The sequence below is a fragment of the Magnolia sinica genome, chromosome 9 (assembly GCF_029962835.1).
Source record: "Magnolia sinica isolate HGM2019 chromosome 9, MsV1, whole genome shotgun sequence".
Classification (NCBI taxonomy): Eukaryota; Viridiplantae; Streptophyta; class Magnoliopsida; order Magnoliales; family Magnoliaceae; genus Magnolia; species Magnolia sinica.
In genome coordinates this window covers 50592778-50612844 of record NC_080581.1, presented here as the reverse complement: position 1 = coordinate 50612844, position 20067 = coordinate 50592778, and the positions used below count along the sequence as shown (strand labels likewise).

Genomic DNA, 20067 nt, shown 5'->3' with positions numbered 1-20067 from the left:
ACCTTGATCAATGCTTTTCCTGTTGGAAGCGGATTGCATACTGAGTAGCTCAATATGCTAAGCGTACTGAGTAAATTCTGTGGGGCCCACTGTGATTTATGTATTTTATCCACTCTGTCCATCCATTTTACCAGATAATTTTATAGCTTGAGCCTAGAAATGAAGCATATCCCAAGCTCAAGTGGACCACACCACCGGAAACAGTTTGAATTGAACGTCTACCGTTGAAATATTCTTGGGGGCCATAGAAGTTTTGGATCAAGGTGATGTTTGCGTTTTCCCTTCATCCATGTCTGTGTGATCTTATGAACAGGTTGGATGACAAATAAACATCATTGTGGGCCCTAGGAAGGTTTCAACAGTGGAAATCATTATTCCCACTGTTTCCTATGGTGTGGTCCACTTGAGCTTTTGATATGCTTCAATTTTGGGCTCAACCCATAAAATGAGCTGGAAAAATGGATGGACAGCGTCTATAAACCACATACATTCACAGTGGGCCCAACAGAGTTTATTCAGTATGCAATCCGATTTTCTTCCTGTTACGGATACGTCTCTAGTCTTTGTTGCACCCTTAACCTATTTTCTTGCGTAATTGCACAAACCTTCTACCAAGGTGTTGTTCCTGTTCTGAACCACAGATCATCTTACGTTCTGGCCTCACTTCTTAGCTGTCTATACTCGTCAACATTTTGGAGTAGAGGCTTCCCTTCTCTCACATCCGAACCTGTTGTCTCTCTCTCTCTCTCTCTCTCTCTCTCTTGTGCTTCTAATCTTTTTATGCTTGCTAACATTTGGAAGCAGGTGCTCTGCACCCGAATGCACTACCACTTCCCCCCTCATGCTTTGTGCTACTATCATGGTTTAAAATGTCATCCAATACGACTCAATTTTGGCTGCAAGCAGTCCAGGTTGCCCCTCCAATACATGAATTACCCTCAAATCAGTCTGACTCAGCACAGACTCAGTTCTTCCAACTCTGTCAAACTGGTTGCATATTGGAATGAGTTGCCCTGACTAGGCCCATTTGTGTTAAAAAGAGAGCAAAATCCTTATTTGGGAGTTGTTTGATACTGTAGGAGAGATTATTGATACAAATGCACTTGAAAATTGTACTAGTATACATTTACTCAAATTAGACCATCTAAATCATGGGGACCCACTGTGGATGGGTCATCACCATCAAATCTGATCAAATTAAATTGTCTTAAACTCGGATTAATGGACATTTTTTTTGTTGAATGTGAACAATTTACCACTTTTCCTTTAAGCAGTCCAGTTGTTATCAACCAATCAGGCAGTTAGAATATGAAATTAATGTGATCTTTAGTTTATGATCAATCTAATTTAGGTCCCATGATCTGTACCGTTTAATTTGAGATTGATGTATGCCATGTGTATGACATTTATTGATTGTTTATCAACCATAATGTTCTGCCAAAGTTGTTTCCTTTTGCTATTTGAGAATGTGGATTGCTAATTCCACACGATTGCAACACATGTTAATGAGTCGTGCTGTCCTACCTATTTGACGAGACAAAAGTAGGGAAGCAATGGGATGCTTTGGGACATTTGGCAAAGTTGCAGAGAATAATAATAATAAGAAGAATGTATATTTTTTCCCTATCATTTATTCCTTAATAGGGATTCTTAGGCTGCTTCAGATGACACATTTAATGTGGGCTCCACAAAAGAAACGAAAGAGGAAAGAGTAGGGATATTGTGGTTAGTGTCACCTTCTAACCAGCATCATGTATGTGTGATATCCACCATAACTGGTAGGTTGGCCTCACCATGAGGATTTCCAAGGGAAAAAATAAGCTCAATCCACACATTGAGTAGCCCAAAACATAGAAAATGATGGATAGCCTCTGATATAAATTAAAGAAACATGTATGGCTCACCTGATAGGTGGATTCGGCTGATTTTTGCACAAGGTGATCTTCATACTGGGACAACCTTTTGGACAGGTTTGATGATGCACACATGTGAAAGGATGGGTGGTAAATTAGTAGTTCAACTGGTTGGACATGTTTTTGTGTGAAATAATCACATGGTAATGTTATCTCCATGTGGTGGTAATGGTTAAAAAGGGTCAAATGTCATGTGTTGTGTTACATTCATCTGTGCATTGGGTGCATGGACCATTTTATTTTGAAGGGGGTTCCAAAGATTAGGGTAATCCGGTCATCAGGAGGGCCAGAATTTTCCAAGGAAGCTGTCTCACCATGCGGAACAATGGGGGCATGCCCACAATACAATGGCCATATTTTCAGTTTGGGGCCCACCGAGGTGTATGGCCTGGATTATACATATACATAACACAATGGGCTTCCACAGAAATCAAGGGTGGCTGTACCCTTTCAAATTGTTCCTTGTGTTATGGTCCACTTAAGTTAGGATTGGGCTTCTTTTTTTTTTTTGTACCTTTGGGATAAATTGAGGTAACGGTCTGATGGACAGGTTGGATATCATTCATACATCATGTGAGCCCCACTCAGCCCAGTGCAATTGTAAGCTACGGTGGTACTAGCACCATTGGAGCAAGCGACACCGAGATGCATGCGCTCACATGGCATTGGTACTAGCATAGAAACTGTTGATATTGGGGTGTTGTGTGCCTCACGCATCATATTCATGACATCCAATGCATCCCATCAGATGCATCCTCACATGTTAGGCCCTTAAACCAAAAATCAGGCTGATCCAACCTTAGGTGAGCCACACCAAACCGAACAATTTGAGTGGGACACCCACCATTAATTGGTGTGGGGGTGTTAGGATTTCTTGAAAGATGAAAGCATATAACTTTTCAAATACCAATTTAGATGACAAGGATCTGCTTCCCATCTAGATAAATCAAATTTCCAAGGGATACTAACCAGTGGCCAAGATCATTGTCTTCTAATCATGTTGATACCCGATGTCGATCCTTCAATGTAAAAAGTCTCTCCTTGATCTATCTCCAATAGAGGATTGCCTTAAAAGCCTTCTACAACCATACTATGGGCTATGGATGTGAGAAACAACAAGATAAGTCCACTAGGTGGACTACACACGAGATGGAGAGAGAAGGGAGGATGAGTAGGAGACCTCTCTTCTTCTTCTTTTTCTTTTTGGGAGGAACTTTCAGGGAGTTCCACCATATGGTGGTCCTCTCCCCTATAGACTTCGGTATGCCCTACATCGAAATCTATGGTACTGCTTATCACTGTACTTGAATTGACCCAAATCCTCAACGACTGTGCGTGGTCTCCATCCTTGGCCCAAAATCCCATGTAATCACAAGAGGTGGGCCACTCAAAGATCTAATTGCCAAGGTATTCAAAATCGGTTACGTAACGGCCATTATGCAACGGTAATGGTCATAATCGTTACCTATTATGGGGTCGAAATGGCCGTAACGGCCATTAAAGAAAAACAGGCCGTAATGGTCCCGTAACAGTTTTTTCAAAAAACCAAAAAGGGCCGTAACGGCCCATATCATAACAGTAACGGTGATGGCTGTTACAGCCACCGTTACCGTTTTGGAACACCTTGCTAACTGCCGAATGTTCATTGAGTTTGAATAAAACACTTCAACGGTAAAACGAACAGATCTAAAGGTTGAAAACTTTTGGAAACATTTCAGAGAACTGGTCAGCTATAAAACACTTGATAGATGGTGAAATCCACAAGTTCTGTTGACAGTTTAGTCCTGGGAAGACAATTGGGTCCCATGTTGGAGCATCTAAGGCTTCAATTGCATTCTAATGCATGCACCCAACAATATCCATATCTCGACCACTAATATAACCTCAAAAAGTTTGTCAAGGCCCAATACTAGGACCATGAAGTCCTTCCATGACCTCAAGTCTAAGGATTTAATCAAAGCTAGCACATGATTAAGTCAATCCAATCCTATCTTCATGGGCCTCTCAGCTAAGAGACTTCATGCGATCCTCCAATGCATTCTAATCGAGCCTATTACAAGTACTTGTAAACAAGTCAACATTCACGTTCCCATGTGCTGAAGGGCATAGGCAACATATGCCTGATGGTGGATATCATGGTATTAAAAAATGTTTTTAGTAACAGCCGTTATTTTATGTAACGATAATGATGGGAGCCCTTACACAATATGGGCTGATAAATTTTCGTCCCTATGGCCCATATTGTAACGGCCATAAGGCTGGCTGTGACAGCTACCGTTACCGTTATTGAATACCTTGGTGCCTAGTAGAGACTGATCCATCCCAACTCGTCCTTGGTTTCACATCACACAGGATAATCACAAAATTAATCTTAGGTTGCCCATTCCTGATGGAGTTGCTATGGAATTTAGGGTACTTGAGAACTGTGCTGCCCCAACTCTCTTGCAGCCATGATACACGTTGTGTCCACTTCATTCTTCCCCATGGACCCACAAGGGAGATTCCATAAAGGAATCCCTATAACCCACTAAATATATAATGCATGAGTTCCACACAATTAATAATAAAAATAAAATACATTCTCTTCGACTTAAGTGATAATGAATAAACAAAGTGCCACTGCGTGTGCATGCGCGCGTGTCATTGGTCCTTCAGGGGACAAACATCTAACATGGGGCCCAAGGTGTGGCCACCTGAGTTTTAGATGTCTGATTTTTTGACCCTTGGCCAAACATGGAGGTGCACAAATGACGGCAAAGTACCACCACTAGCTATGGTGATGCCAATACTATAGGAGCACACCTATTTTTATATACATATCCATATGCATACAAAAATATCTATCTCCAAACACAGGGAGAGAGACGTGCGCACGCACACAGAGCTTTGCAAGCTGCACAGGAGTGTATAATGCAGCTCATGTACATGCCATTCATGTGCCAGCATTGCACATAAGTTCGAGATCCACAACATGCATCAGAAGGATACCGCCATTTAGATGCTCTACAATCAGATCAGTGAACTAGTCAAGGGGGCCATAGTTTATGAAACAAATGTATGGCTGAGGAAAAACTTGGCCGAAGCTTTCTAACCTGTCCGCCTGTTTCCAATATTGTAACCCACCGAATGGACCTGCTTTATATGTGGACTACAGCATCTACACAGCTTGGATATCACAGCTTTCTGCCATGCTGGCACATGTGGTGGTGTTGATGGTATGCCTTGTATGTGCGTGTGGGCATAGCAAAGTTCTCCCTCTCTCTCTCTCTCTCTCTCTCTCTCTCTCTCTCTCTCTAATATAACTAGCTAAATCCTGAGCTTAAGAAATCAATCTTGACTGTCCAATCATTCTAGATGATTCTCGGCAATGAAACAACCATGCTAATAGGATGAGCTAATAAACAATCTGCTGCAAAAAATGGATGGGCAAAATCAAGCAGATATAAATAAGTCTAATCATCTACTCGAAACATCTATTCAAGGAGCCCCACCAGGGATTGTTTATCATTCTAAAGAAACTCTTCATTGAAGGATGTCAAACCTGCTATCTATAGCTTGTAAAATAGACGTCTGTAGTAAAAATGACCAACATTGTATGAGTTGAAATCATTCAATTGATGTGATTTTTGACACCTGCCAACATTGTATGACCAACATTGATGCCTGCCAATCCCTCATGCCCTCTCTCTGTATTATTCACTTCCTGCAAAAATTGTATTCTCTATATTTCTTTTCCCAGCCTTCCCTGTTAACACTGATGTGTATTGATGTTATAGGAAAACATTGCGAAGGAATTCCAGGAGAAGCTAGCTAGCTGGGCCAAAAACATCAAAGTTTCAGATCCTTTGGAAGAAGGCTGCAGGCTTGGCCCAGTTGTTAGTGAAGGGCAGGTATCTGATCTGTTTAAATAGTTACTACATGTAGTCATTCATCCCTGTTTCTCATTCTAAGACTCCTCTATTCCTTCTAAAACCTTGACCAAAAGCTTGATAGATTTAGCTGACAAAACTAGATTCCATTTGCCATTACCTTCTTGTTTCTCTGAACTTTGTTATTTTGTACTGTTCTAGTAAGTCATTCATTTACATGTTGCCAAGAAAAAATGAAATAAGTAGAATTAGGGGAGGACATGAAGATGTAGCTTATTCCAAATCTTTAGCTTGAGTATGCTAACATGTCTATTCTGACTGTTGACAAATTGTGCAACTGTAAAAATCGAAAGAAAGATTTACCCTTGAGAAGCTATAAGGAATTTCTTATTTATTGGTTTACTTTTTTAATGAGTAAGATGGTACTAGATGTCTGTCACTGTATGCCCGGGAGTTACACATGGAGTACAAGTTAAGCCATAGCTGTAGGTCCACAAATTAGCTCAGCGTAGTTTGGTCCACCTTGTGAGGTTCCCAATAGATGCAAATCATGCAGTTCAATTTTGTAGACATTTCCAATTTCGCATGCATCTTCATGTATCTTAAATTCGGTCTAGGTCAAGCATTTTTCAGTTGCATACCTTAATTTGTGAAGAACTGCCAGATTTAGTGATTCAAATTGCTTTTATTGTGGGTTGATTCCACATTATGATAAATTATATTTAGGTCTCTTTTTAGTTAAATTATCTTGCGTCGGGAAAAATCAGGTGCCAGGAATGAACACGTGGTGTGAAAAATCAGGTGGGTGTTCACAGCCAGTACAGATGCTACCGGAAGGGAAGGGAAAGGGAAGCAGGTTCACTTTGTTGGGACCGTGGGGGGAGAACAAGCACTAGGAAAAATGGGAGATAGTTTACAACAGAAAGGGTGGCCAGAGAAGTTTTGGAACGAGGGGAGTAACAAGGTTATTGGAATATCCGACCTCGTTTATCGAAAGTTTTCCTGCAAGGTGGCAGCCAATAAACTTCGAAAGAGTGTTCGGACAGGCCAGAATAGTTATGGAGGTTGTTGTACCTTGAGAAAGAAACTCTATTGACCTCCGGGGCTTCACCTTTTTTTGGATGAGCTCGGATGGACTAGAAGAGGCAATTCAATTACTGAATGGGGAGAGCTTTGGAGGCATTAAAGTTCGAGTTCAGAGAGTTTGTTATGGCCCGGAGCGTAAGAATATGGAAGGGGAGAGATGGAAGGAGCAAGGGAAGTTAATCAACAAGAAAAAGAGAACGACAACTTTCAGGGAACCAACATCAACTTCACAGGGCCAGATGCTGATGTCATCAAACATGGATTTGGAAGGTCCTACAAAGAGGTAGTGATGAACATCCCAAAGAAGGGGCTAAGGTGCCTGAGAAAGGGGACCTTTTAGTAGAGAAATGGGTATGGAGGTTGTTTACGGAAGAAGGGCCGGAAGTGCGTATCAACAAGGTCTTAGATGATTCCTTGAAGACCTTTCTATTCTTTCTTATTGCTACAATTAAATCTAGTTTAAAGGAAGAAGAAATGGTGGCCAAGCTAATCCAAAACTGTAGACGGATTGGAGAAGAAGATATAGTAGTTACGAGCAGTGTTCGAGTTGTCGCTATCGCTACAAGTTTCGCTGGCCGGAGATAAAGATATAATATCGTTATTGCCGATAACCGAAAATGCAGGGAAAAAGGGGGAAACATGGAGAAAATGGTGGAATTTTTTAGTGAAACTTCAGGACATGCCTAAATACATATATTTACATATTCAGGAATGAAAAAATTTGAAAAAGAATGCATGAAATTAGAAGTTTCCATTTAATGGGGGCCAAAAGGCATGTGTTGTCATAAGAAATCACTCAAATAGTAACCAAAATGAGTTTATATAACACAAATGCAGCTAGCATACAGTAATTAAGACATGTAAAAGTAAATGAACTCAAAGATGCCAAATCAAGGATGGATTAGATTATCCAATCGGTGTGGTATTTGATACTCTGGCTGCATATGACACTTGATACGTAGCATTTGAAAATGGTACATGTAGCAAATTCTAACATAATCTAAACCGTGTTTTCGCTTCATCAAGATCTGTGTGACCTAATCAAGAGGTTGGATGGAAAAAAAAAAAAAAAAAAACCATTACAATGGCCCTATGAAGTTTTTGATGGTGGGCATTTAATCACCATTGTTTCCCTTAGTGTGGTCCACCTGAGATGCAGTCATGTAGATCTGTCTCATTTTGGACTCATGCCTTAAAATTATCTATCAAAATAAATGGACGACATTGATAAAATATTTATCATTATGATGGCCCCACATAACATCGACCCATCCATGTCATTTTACATGATAATGTGTGGGGCCCATTGTGATTTATATATTTTATCCACCCCATCCATCTATTTTACAAGATAATTTTAAGGCTTTATCCCAAAGATGAAGCATATCCAATGCTCAAATGGACCACACCACACGAATCATTGTCCCCACTGCCTTGGCGGTGTGGTCCACCCTAGCTTTGGATCTGCTTCATTTTTGGGTTCACTACCTAAAATGATCTCGCTAATTGGATGGACCATGTGGATATAACACATACATCATGGCGGGGTCCACAAAACTTGGTGACGTCCACACGCCACTCACTCGCGCCCGCACACCACGCTAAAAGGAAGCGGATTGCGTACCGAGTAACTCAGTAGGCTAAGCGTACTGTGAAAACTCTATGGGGTCCACCGTGATTTATGTATTTTATCCACTCCGTCCATCCATTTTAATAGATAATTTTTGGGCTTGAGCCTAAAAATGAAGTATATCCAAACCTCAAGTGGAACACAATAAGAAATAGTGTGAATTGAACATCTACCGTTGAAAATTTCTTGGGGGCCACAGAAGTTTTGGATCAAGCTTGTATTTGTGTTTTCCCTTCATCCATGTCTGTGTGATCTTATGAATAGGTTGGATGAGAAATAAACATCACTGTGGGCCTAAGAAATGTTTCAACGGTGGAAGTTATTATTCCAACTGTTTCCAATGGTATGGTCCACTTGATCTTTGGGTATGCTTAAATTTTGGTCTCAACCCCTAAAATAAGATGGAAAAACGGATGAACGGCGTGGATAGATCAGATACATTCACGGTGGGCGTAACAGAGTTTACTCAAGAGCATACGCAATCTGATTTCGCATGCTAGGTTGAGTAGCGAGACTCGCTACACGTCACCAAGTTCTGTGGACCCCACTATGATGTACGTGTTGTATCCAGAACGTCCATTCATTTGGAGATATTATTTTAAGGCATTACCTAGAGAACGAGGCAGATCCAAAGCTTTGGTGGACCCCACCACAGAAAATAGCGGGAAGATTGATGTACACCGTGATGTACGCCGTTGAAACCTTCCTAAGGCCCACCATGATGTTTTATCGAAATCCAACCTGTTCAAAAGTTAACAAAGACATTAAAGAAGGGAAAACACAAATATCAGCTTGATCGAAACTTTTGTGGCCTTTAGAAGTTTTTAATGGTGGTGTCACTCTCCCCACTATTTTTTGTGGTGGGGTCCACTGGAGCTTTGGATGTGACTCATTCTCTGGATCTTATGCTAAAATGATCTCTCCAGATGGATGGATGGCGTGGATACAAAACATACATCATGGTGGGGCCCACAGAACTTGGTGACATCACTTCAGTAGTAGTCTCGCTATTCAACCTGTCAATTAGCCAATCCGCACCCGTAAAAAGCCTCGTGAGGCTGTTTTCGAAACGAAAGAGGGTTTCAGAAGGGAACCCTCGAAACCCTTAATTTTCGAAAGAAAGTCTCTCCAAGTCCCTAATCTTCAGCAGATTCTTCGCCGAAATCATCTTTAGGTTTGAAATTTTTGTGTATTCGAAGAAAAAAAGTGGAAAGTAGAGATTGGATGGCACTTACGGCACACCGATCAATCAATTGGCCCACCGCAATTTCCGTTCATCGATCCTCTTCTACGATTGGTCCTCCTCTTCTACAGGTATTTGCGTATTTACGCAACGCTCGGTCCTTTTATCATTGAAAATGGGTTGTTTGCTGTTGTTATCCCGCGATTTCTCGCTGACAACTGGACTTTTCACAAAAAATCGATAAAATCGCCGCAAAATCGGCGATATTAGGAAGAGAAACGAAAAAAGGGAGTTTCGGTGTCGGAACTCCAGCGATACCGAAATTATCGGCGATAATTCGATGATATCGCCGATAATTTAAACACTGGTTACGAGTCTCCAAAAGAACGTTTTCTTAGTCTCTCTAAGCTCCTAGGATCACATGATATAGTGCTCTTCACCTGTAAAGGGTGTCGGTATGATGCAGTGAGAAGGATTTAGAAATGGGAAGAATGGTTTGTGTTTGGCTGGGAGGAGCACTGATATCGAGTCTAGAATATTCCAGTGGAATTTTGGATGAATGACATCTTCAAGGAAATTGGAGAATGCATTGGGGCTGTGCAGTCTGTTGATCCTCAGACGAATAACAGTGAAGAGTTGTGGTTTGTAAGGATGCAGATCAGAAAGAAGAAGATCTATGTGTTTTTGGAATCAATCAACTTAAGAATCAACAATGCGAAGGTGTTTGTCAAGGTGGTTAAGTAGGACCAATCTATAGAGGATGGTGGAGAATACAATGCATTGTGGATGGTGGTCGATTGGAATGAAGAAGAGGATATATATACAAACAAAATATTCCTCAAGAGTACCGAATGGAATAACAAGTTCATGTGGAACCCCTATTGGTCAGCATAAAGGCGTTGCAGAGAGAGTCATTTGATGAAAGAGTGAATGGAGGTGTGACACGTGGCACTCTCTGATGACCAAATTAATGCTAAAGAAAGAGAGCGCGCGATGGGAAGTGACTTGATTGAGTAAAGATATTGCCACAATCAAACATGCAAACGCTGTGCAGAAGATCCATATGTGATCAAAATCACTTAACTTTTGGCACGTGTGACTCAAATGAACAGTTATATCCCGATCAAGACACACTTATGAAGGTTACGACCGGGTTACAGCCAACGGAAGAGCTGGAAGCAAAAACTAATCTTGAATGCTCAATTATTCAATCAGAGACCCCAGATCTTCATGGGAGTCCAATCAAAGCTCCTCTGGAAGGGTTCTCTGGCTCCGGGGGTCAGTTTTCGAAGGCCTCAGTAGAGGAAGAAACGGGGTTAGGGCACAATGTACACAATGATCAACAACGACGATCAATTCTAAGGTGGCGCGACTTTGTAGCCTCTCAGTTAGTGTCGTACACTGATTTTGGCAATAATCCCCCCCTCCCCCCCCCATTGGACAATGATTACGTAGATCAGAATTCAAATCTCTTCATGTCGGTAGTGGCAGGCAGTGTTCGCATTGTCGACGAAATGTCGATAATATCGCCGATAATATCGGTGTCACTAGACTAGCAACACCGAAATCCCCCTTTTTCGTTTCTCTTTGGATTATCGGCGAAATATCGGCAATATTGTTGATAATTTTGGATTTTTTGTGACAAAATAGGTAAAAAGGAAAAAAATCGAAAAAAAAAAAACCTTTGATTTCGGTAATACCTTGTCTGATGGTTGATCGGAACTCGGAAGAAAAGAACCTGGCAGAAATCGACAGCTCGTCTTCGACGGAGGTAAAGGAATCTGAAATTTTCCCTTTTCTTCGTTCGATTGGAAGATTTTCGGCGAAAAATCATAGGATTTTGAAAGCCAGTCGAAAATCCCCCCTCCGCCGAAAACCCCTCTTCGCATACGAAAAAACCTCTTTTATTTTTTTTTCTTCTTTCTTTTTTTTTTTTTTTTTTTTTTTTGTCTTTTATGCCTCAGACCTACAGAAGCAGACCGCGCATGGTACGCTTCAGCGTACTGAGTAAACTCTCTGGGCCCACCTTGAATGTATGTGATTTATCCACGCCGTCCATTCATTTTTCTAGTTCATTTTAGGTGTAAATCCAAAAATTAAATCATATCCACAACCCCAGTGGACCACACCACAAGAAACAATGAGAATAATGATTTTCACTGTTGAAACCTTCTTAGGCCCCACAGTGATGTTTATTTGTATCAAACCTTTTTGTAAATATAAAAAGGCATGGATGAAGGGTTAAAATAAATATCAGCTTGATTTAAAATTTCTGTGGCCACCAGGAAGTTTTTAATGATATGCGTTCAATTCACACAGTTTCCTGTGGTGTGGTCCATTGAAGATTTGAATCTGGTACATTTTCGTATCATGCACTAAAATAATTCATCATATATGATGGACGGTGCAAATGTAAGGTAAATACTTTATAATGGGTCCCACAGTTAGGGATGCACGGGAAGCGGATTGGCTGGTGTACCTCACACCGGGCGCGGATTGCATTTTAAGTTATGATCCAAAAACTGAGCAAGTTACAGGCCTTAAGTGGACCACAAAGTGGGGATTTATTTTCCACCATTAAAAACTTCTCGGGAGCTGGAGAAGTTTCAGATCAAGCTGATATTTGTTTTTTCACTTCATCCACGTCTACATGACCTTATTAATAGGTTGGATGATAAAAAAACATCACGGTGGCCCTTAGAAAGGTTTCAATGGTGGGTGTCATTATCACTGCAGCTTCCTCCAGTGTGGTCCACTGGAGCTGTGGACCTACTTCAATTTTAATTACATATCTTAAACTGATCTGAGAAAATCGATTAACAGCTTGGATTAACGGCAATCCACGTCCACCTCACACCAGCTATAAAGCTACTGTAAGTACGTGTCGTGCGAAGACGAGCACCGACGCTACTCGAGCTCCGAGTTGTACGAACGATTCAAAGGAGATCAAAGTTATATTAGCCCCACAGTGATGTATTTATTATATCTATACCGTTCATCTGTTTTTAGAGTTCATTTTAAAGCATTATCCAAAAAATGAACTATATCCAAAGATTATATGGACCACACCATAGATAGCAGCGGAGATAATGATTTTCACCATTAAACAATTTGCAGGGCCCATCATAACGTTTATTTTGCATCCAATCTGTTCATAAAAACACAAATATCTGAATGAAGAGGAAAAACAATTTTCATATTGATCCAAAACTTCTGTAGCCCCAAAAAGGGTTTAAGGGTTTCAATGGTAGATGTTCAATCCTCCACTGGTTTTTGCAGTGTGGTCCACTTGATAGTTATATCTGTCTTATTTTTCGTTTAAAACCTTAAGACGAGCTCTTCAAGTGGATGAACAGTTTGGATATAAGACATACCTCATAATCAAACCCACAGAACTTGCTTACGTCAATAGCTGGTGTGATGTACACCAGCCATTCCGCCTCCCGACCCACCTAGCTAGGTAAATTTTGGGATTCATAAAAACTACAACGGAAGTGGATTGCATACTGAGTAAACTCAGTGGGCCCATCGTAATTATGTATTTGATCCACTCTGTCCATCCATTTTATTAAATGATTTTAAGGCACCAACCAAATAATGAAGCATATCCAAAGCTTAGGTGGACCACACATGAAACTATGTGAATTGAATGTTTACCATTGAAAAATTCTTGAGGGCCATATTTCTGATTTTTATTCATCCATGTCCCTGTGATCTTATGAACAGTTTGGATGACAAATAAACATCACTGGGCCCTATGAAGATTTCCATGGTGGAAATCATTATTCCCACTATTTCATATGGTTTGGTCCACTTGAAACTTAGATAAATTTACTGTGGTTATTATTAGAGTAATTTTTTATGGAAACGTATGCTTTTTTGGCCCCATTAAATGAAAACTTATTATTTAATGTATTTTTTTTTGCAAATTTTTAATTTTTAAATATACAAATATATGTATTTAGGCATGTCCTGAAGTTTCATTAAAAAATTTCATCGTTATCTCCATGTTTTCGCATTTTTCTCCGCATTTCCGGTTATCAGCGATATTATCGGCGATAATGATATTATATCTTTATCTCTGGCCAGCGAAACTTGTAGCGATACCGACAACTCGAACACTGGTGGCAAGAAAGAATATCCAGTCGTGGCAAGGGGTTATTGGTCCAGGGGGGAATCTACAAATAGAGGATCCAAAAATGGTGACCTCATTGGCAATCGAGCGTCAGGTAGTGTTCGGAGAAGAAGTGGCCTTGGCTCCGAAGGATGTTGACGGGGTGATTGCAATAAGTGATTTGGGTCAGGATCAGAAACCTAAAGTGTCTATGGCCTAAGGCATGAAACGTATAAAAAAAGTTTCCAGTGGAAATATCACGACTAGTGAGAGTAACGTTTCGTGATGGACCAGAGGATAATGTGGCCTTGATCGAGTTTGTAGAAGAAACGGGTAGGCTGTTAGCCCAGACACCAAAAGTGTTAGAGATATGATGTGTGTGGAGATTTTTTTTTTAAAAAAATGTGCAGAAATTTTAAAATTCAAATAATAGGGTTCTATGATGCAAGGGATAGATCAAAATATTGTCAGCTCACTATGGTGGGAGAAGAATAAAGAATGGGAAGCTTTGGAAGCCTTAGGTTCAACATGAGGTATTATGATAGTGTGGAATACAAATATTTGGTGCAAAGAGGATTGTTGGAGGGGGAAATACTCATTTTCTTTAGTGTTCAAAGACGTATTCTCAGGTTTCAGATGGGTGTTTTTAGCAGTTTATGGGTCGTGCCGATTGAGACTCCGTTTTGAATTTTGGGAAGAGCTAGTGTCATGCCCCAAACTCAGTGAACAGGCTCTCCAACAATGCATCGTGGATGGCGGTCAATAAGAACGAAGAAGAGGGTATATAGACGAAATATTCCTCATGAGTACCGAATGGAATAACAAGTTCGTGGGAACCCCTATTGGTTTGCACAAAGGTGTTGTAGAGAGTGTCATTTGATGAAAGAGTGAATGGAGGTGCGACATGTGGCATTCTCTGACGACCAAATTAATGCTAAAGAAAGAGAGCGCGATGGGAAGTGGCTTGATCGAGTAAAGATATCGCATCCCTCAAACGTGCAAACGTTGGTTCATGTGCAGAAGTTCCTTAGCCTTTTACACGTGATCAAAATCACTTGACTTTTGGCACGTGTGACTCAAATGAACAGTTATATCCCGATCAAGACACTTATGAAGGTTACGACCGGGTTACAGCTAACAGAGGAGCTGGAAGCAAAATCTGATCCTAAATGCTCAATTCTTCAATCATAGACCAACTCTTCATGGGAATCCAATCAAAGCTCCTCTAGAAGGGTTCTCTGGCTCCAGGGATCAGTTTTCGAAGGCCTTAATAGAGGAAGAAACGGGGTTAGGGAACAATGTACACAATGATCAACAATGAAGATCAATTCTAAGGTGGCATAGCTTTGTAGCTTCTCAATTAGTTCCGTACACTGATTTTGGCAATGATTCCCCCTCATTGGACGATGATTACACAAGTCAGAATCCAAATCTCTTCATGTCGGTAGTGGCAAGAAAGACTATCTAGTCGCGGCAAGGGGTTATTGGTCCAGGGGGAAATCTACAAATAGAGGATCCAGAAATGGTGACCTCGCTAGCAATCGAGCGTTAGGTAGTGTTCAGAGAAGAAGTGGCCTTGGCTCCGAAGGATATTGATGGGGAAAGTGCAATAAGTGATTTGAGTCGGGATCAGAAACCTAAAATGTCTATGGCCCAAGGCATGAAACGTATAAAAATGTTTACAATGGAAATATCACAACTATTGAGAGTAATGTTTGGTGATGGAATAGAGGATTATGTGGCCTTGTTTGAGTTTGTAGAAGAAACGGGTAGGTTGCCAGCCTAGCAAAATGGAAATGTTTCAGATACCAATGGTGTTAGAGATATGGTGCGTGGTGTGTGTGGAGAGAGAGAGAGGGGGGTTCGACAGAAGCGAGGCCAAATCAAAAGTGTGTGCAGAAATATTAAAATTCAATTAACAACGTTCTAGGATGCAAGGGATAGATCAAAATATTATCAGCTCACTGTGTTGGGGGAAGAATAAAGAATGGGAAGCTTTGGATGCGTTAGGTTGAACAAGAGGTATTATGATAGTGTGGAATACAAATATTTGTCGCAAAGAGGATTGTTGGAGGGGGAGATACTCATTTTCTTTGGTGTTCAAAGAAGTATCCTTAGGTTTCAGATGGGTGTTTTTAGCAGTTTATGGGTCGTGCCGATTGAGACTCCATTTTGAATTTTGGGAAGTGCTGGTGTCATGCCCCAAACTCTGCGAACGGGCTCTCCAACTTCCCAAACTCTGAATCTAGTTCCGACTCTAAAATTTTCTTTTGAATGGTTATGGTAGTCAAGTTCGACATTAGCAATAACAAAAGATATGAGACCATATATATATATATATATATATATATATATGTCCACAAAAAAAAAATACATTGTTGAAATAGAAACATTCCTCAATATTTCAAAATAACAATACATTGCTGAAATAGAAAACCAAAGGAAGTTGCGCTTACTTGTCATCACTAGCGAGTCCCTCCTGTAAGTATAAGAGGAAGCCATGGGATGAGATACGAAAGCTCAGTGGGTAGTTCTATCATGGTGGCATAACATAGCCAAAACAAAGGCATAACATTGCCAGATCATAGTATAGTGCAAGTAATCATGTCATATCATAATCAAATAACATTTGCAACTAAACAGAGTAAAGTGCAAGTAACCACATATAGGAGGTAAATAATTAAGGATGTTATCATCATGTTATAATAAGTAGTTAATATAACCAACACATGGGGTGGTCAGGATAGTTGTGCGAGGTTTCACGAGTTGTGGGGTCCGACACAGAAATTCTATCCAAGCTATTCACATACCTAATTTGGATTGCAAGTTTCAAGGTTGTAAACCCCTAATCTCAGGTTAGTTCTATACCTAATCGAAATCTTAGCCACTATGTATAAGCACTTGATAGTCTAGTTGCACATCTACCAACCCGAATGAGTAATGTATGAATGGATGCGGATGGAATGTAACATCCGTGCAAATGTATAGATGCATGCGGTGCACCATTTTTCCAAATGCCCCACATGATAACGTCTAGGACAATCTCACATCCCTTCTGAAAGAATCAGGGGATGGGTGCAATTCACTGTTCCCCTACGGTAGGTTTGCCACACTCTCCCTTGCTCCCAACATGTATGCACATGAAGACATGGGGCTTTTCAATGGCCAATTGCAGTAATTGTTAGATAACGTACCTTGGGGACCTAATAGCCTCCCTAAACTACGAAAATTGGGCTTCTTCACACATGAGAAGGTTACTCCTACGTCCCCCGAGGCGTCTGTATGGTTCCAAGTCTAGATCGAATCATCCACGAATTCAGTTAGACCAACACGAGGACCGTCACCCAATATCTATACTAGGGTCTTGCTACCACATTGGCGAAATACGATGGGCCACCTAGCAACACCTCGGGTCTGTCACATCATCACGTAGATGGGTTGCCTGACAATAGACATCACTAAACTTTGATCCCGTCACCACATCGCGTACAATGGGCTGCCCGGTAATACAATACTTCAATGCCTTGGGTCCCGTCACCTCATTGCATAGATGGGTTGCCTGGCAATGCACATCATAAAACCTTGGGTCCCGTCACCTCAACGCGTGGATGGGCTGCCTAACAATCATATAATATAACGTATAATCCACTTAGCCACACGAGGGCCTAATATCATATCACATATTTCACTTGGCCTACACGAGTGCCCAATCACATATTTCACTTGGCTAACACGAGGGCCTAATATCATATCGCATATTTCACTTGGCCAACACGATTGCCTAACATCATATTACATATTTTACTTGGCTAACACAAGGGCCTAATAACAATTCATCATATGAATCCACTCGACCACTATGGGGGTAGCAATATCATATCACATATTTCACTTGGCCAACATGGGGGCCTAATAACAATTCATCATATGAATCCACTCGACCAACACGGGGGAACGCAATATGACTAACACGGGGGCCACAATATCTATTTAATCCCATAGGATGCCATAGTTCCCGTTCTTCGTCTTCCCAGGAATGCATGCATAGATATGCTATGCTAATGTTGGATGTATGCAGAAAGCACATGGTATCCTACCATATCAAGTCTATCATCACATAAAAATTGGGATTAATTAGATATTTGTGGACCCACAAACAGAACCACAAAAAAGGAAATCAAGTTGAAACACATATATTGAAGTGGGCCTCCATGTGAATTCAATGGTGGATTTCATTCCCATGCTTCCTCAAAGGGGTGGCCCACTTAGATGTGGTCTGGGCCACCCAAACACCACAATCCATGGTGGGGCCCACTTTTATATAGAAAAAGAAAAGAATGGAAGAGATACAAGGGATGAATCTAACCACCTTTAAGGTTGGATGGCTTGGATCTTCCTCTCTAATGGTGGCCCACGTCCTCTCTCACTCTCCTTTTCCCCCTCATTTGTTGGAATTTTTCTTGCTAGAAATGGCTAACCACCATGGTTAATCCCCTTTTGTGTAGAGAGAACTCTTGGTTAAGAGGGAGAGGTTAACTTACTTAGGTTAGCTAGTTAGTAGGGTATGTTGACATTGCATGGCCATTGCTCATGCATGGGAGGGTGATGTGTCATAAGGAGAGGTATAGGTGAGGTGTTACATGGAGCATGTGCATGTGGTGTGAGGTGTCATGTGCATGTGATGCATGTATGGTGAGTGGACTATGACATCATCGTCATGTGTGGGTTAAGTTGGTGGAGAGTGTTGACACATTCTACTATGATGCTGACATCAGTGGTGCACCCTTTAGAGTGTACCTGCCGACAGAGTACTGGAGCGGAGGAGTTGATGTGGATAGACGTTAGGTTCATCGGACCCATTTTCTGACAGGCTACGAGTGTAGGAGCGGCATGACCGCACCCTGATCATAGATCTATGGGTCGGATTTCACACCCTACCACACGGGTGTTTTAGTTTTAGGCGTTTTTATTCTTTTCCTTATTTCAGGGGCTTTATTGCACTTTCTTTACTTTTTCATCTTTTTTTGTTATTTTTCTTGTTTCCAAGGGCTTTAGTGCACTTTTACTTTTCCATAGCGTATATGTTGTGAGAAACCCTATTTTAATTATTATTAAATGGATAAAAATTCTTCTCTTTTCTTCCTCTTTATTCAAAAGATTAAGGTTTCAGGATTGGCCCTTGGGTGTCGAGGATTCCACCCTGATTTCGGGTTTCCTTCTTTCTAGATCTTTAAGGTGCAGGAAAAGGTAAGAATCATCCTCCTTTTCTTTTGACGACAAAATGACTTGTACCTTCTTCATCTCGAACCCTTCATTCTTCACCAATTTTCGTTTCTCTTTGGATATCCCCTTTCTAGTTTGAATGGAAAAGAGGGATGATTAGTCAATAGAATCATATCCAAACTTGACTATGGACTGACTTATGCTAGATTTGGGATATCCTCATATCCCTAGGTCCTCCCTTTTTATTGTTTACACGATTTTATGCTAAGGGGCATGATCCTGACGGAATGACTTCATCTTTGTTTTGAAATTTACCTAATCCCTTTGACTGGAAACGGTTAGTTAATTGGTGTATTTATTTGAACATTCTTTAACTTAATTATACATGCATCTAGGATTAGGTCATCACATGTCCCTACATCATACTAAGATGTGAAATGAGCTTTCTAGAATTGCCCATGGGCTATGGCCCCCAGCCCATATTAGTGTGGATGTGCGGTTCTTCGTGCACTAGCATTCTCGGGTTCTTCGTGGTATATCTCATAAATGGAGCAGTGCACAAACAAACAGATGGTACCTTCACGATCGGGGTGATCTGCCAATTGATATGGCGGGGGCTTCAAGGTTTCGAGGTTCAAGTCACCTAGGTGCTTATTGTGCACGGACAGTTTGAGTCCCGCTCCAAGGCTCCAGACGATGCACACTTGTGCGTGGAAGATATGTGGGGTACCAGAGTACTACAATGGGCGCGAAGGTTGCCTACGAGCGGGTGGTCGAGATAGGCATATAGATGAGTTGTCGGCCATTGGAAAACTTGAGTGTTATAGCCGAACTCATGCAGAAGAAGATGTGCTTACCATGGTTTGTTGGCGATGACTTCAATGTACTTAGATTTGTACATGAGAAATCAAACAGGGGTCAAATAACCACTTGTATGTGAAGCTTTTCAGACAGGATTCTTAGAAATGAAATGGTTGGCTTACCTATTTGGGTGAAGTTAAATTTTACATGGTTGAATGGTCAAGAAAAAGCGAAGTCAAAATTTGACC

The 20067-nt window shown here is 41.0% G+C and overlaps 1 protein-coding gene across 3 annotated transcripts in view; it reads left to right on the top strand.

Moving 5' to 3' along the window:
- The window catches only part of LOC131255428 (aminoaldehyde dehydrogenase 2, peroxisomal), a 71191-nt gene that overhangs the window by 25146 nt on the left and 25978 nt on the right, over positions 1-20067 (top strand). For all 3 annotated transcript variants that reach the window (XM_058256131.1, XM_058256132.1, XM_058256133.1), the window contains one exon: positions 5690-5803. In XM_058256131.1, coding sequence (XP_058112114.1) covers positions 5690-5803 — 114 coding nt within the window. The remainder of the gene's footprint in view (positions 1-5689; positions 5804-20067) is intronic.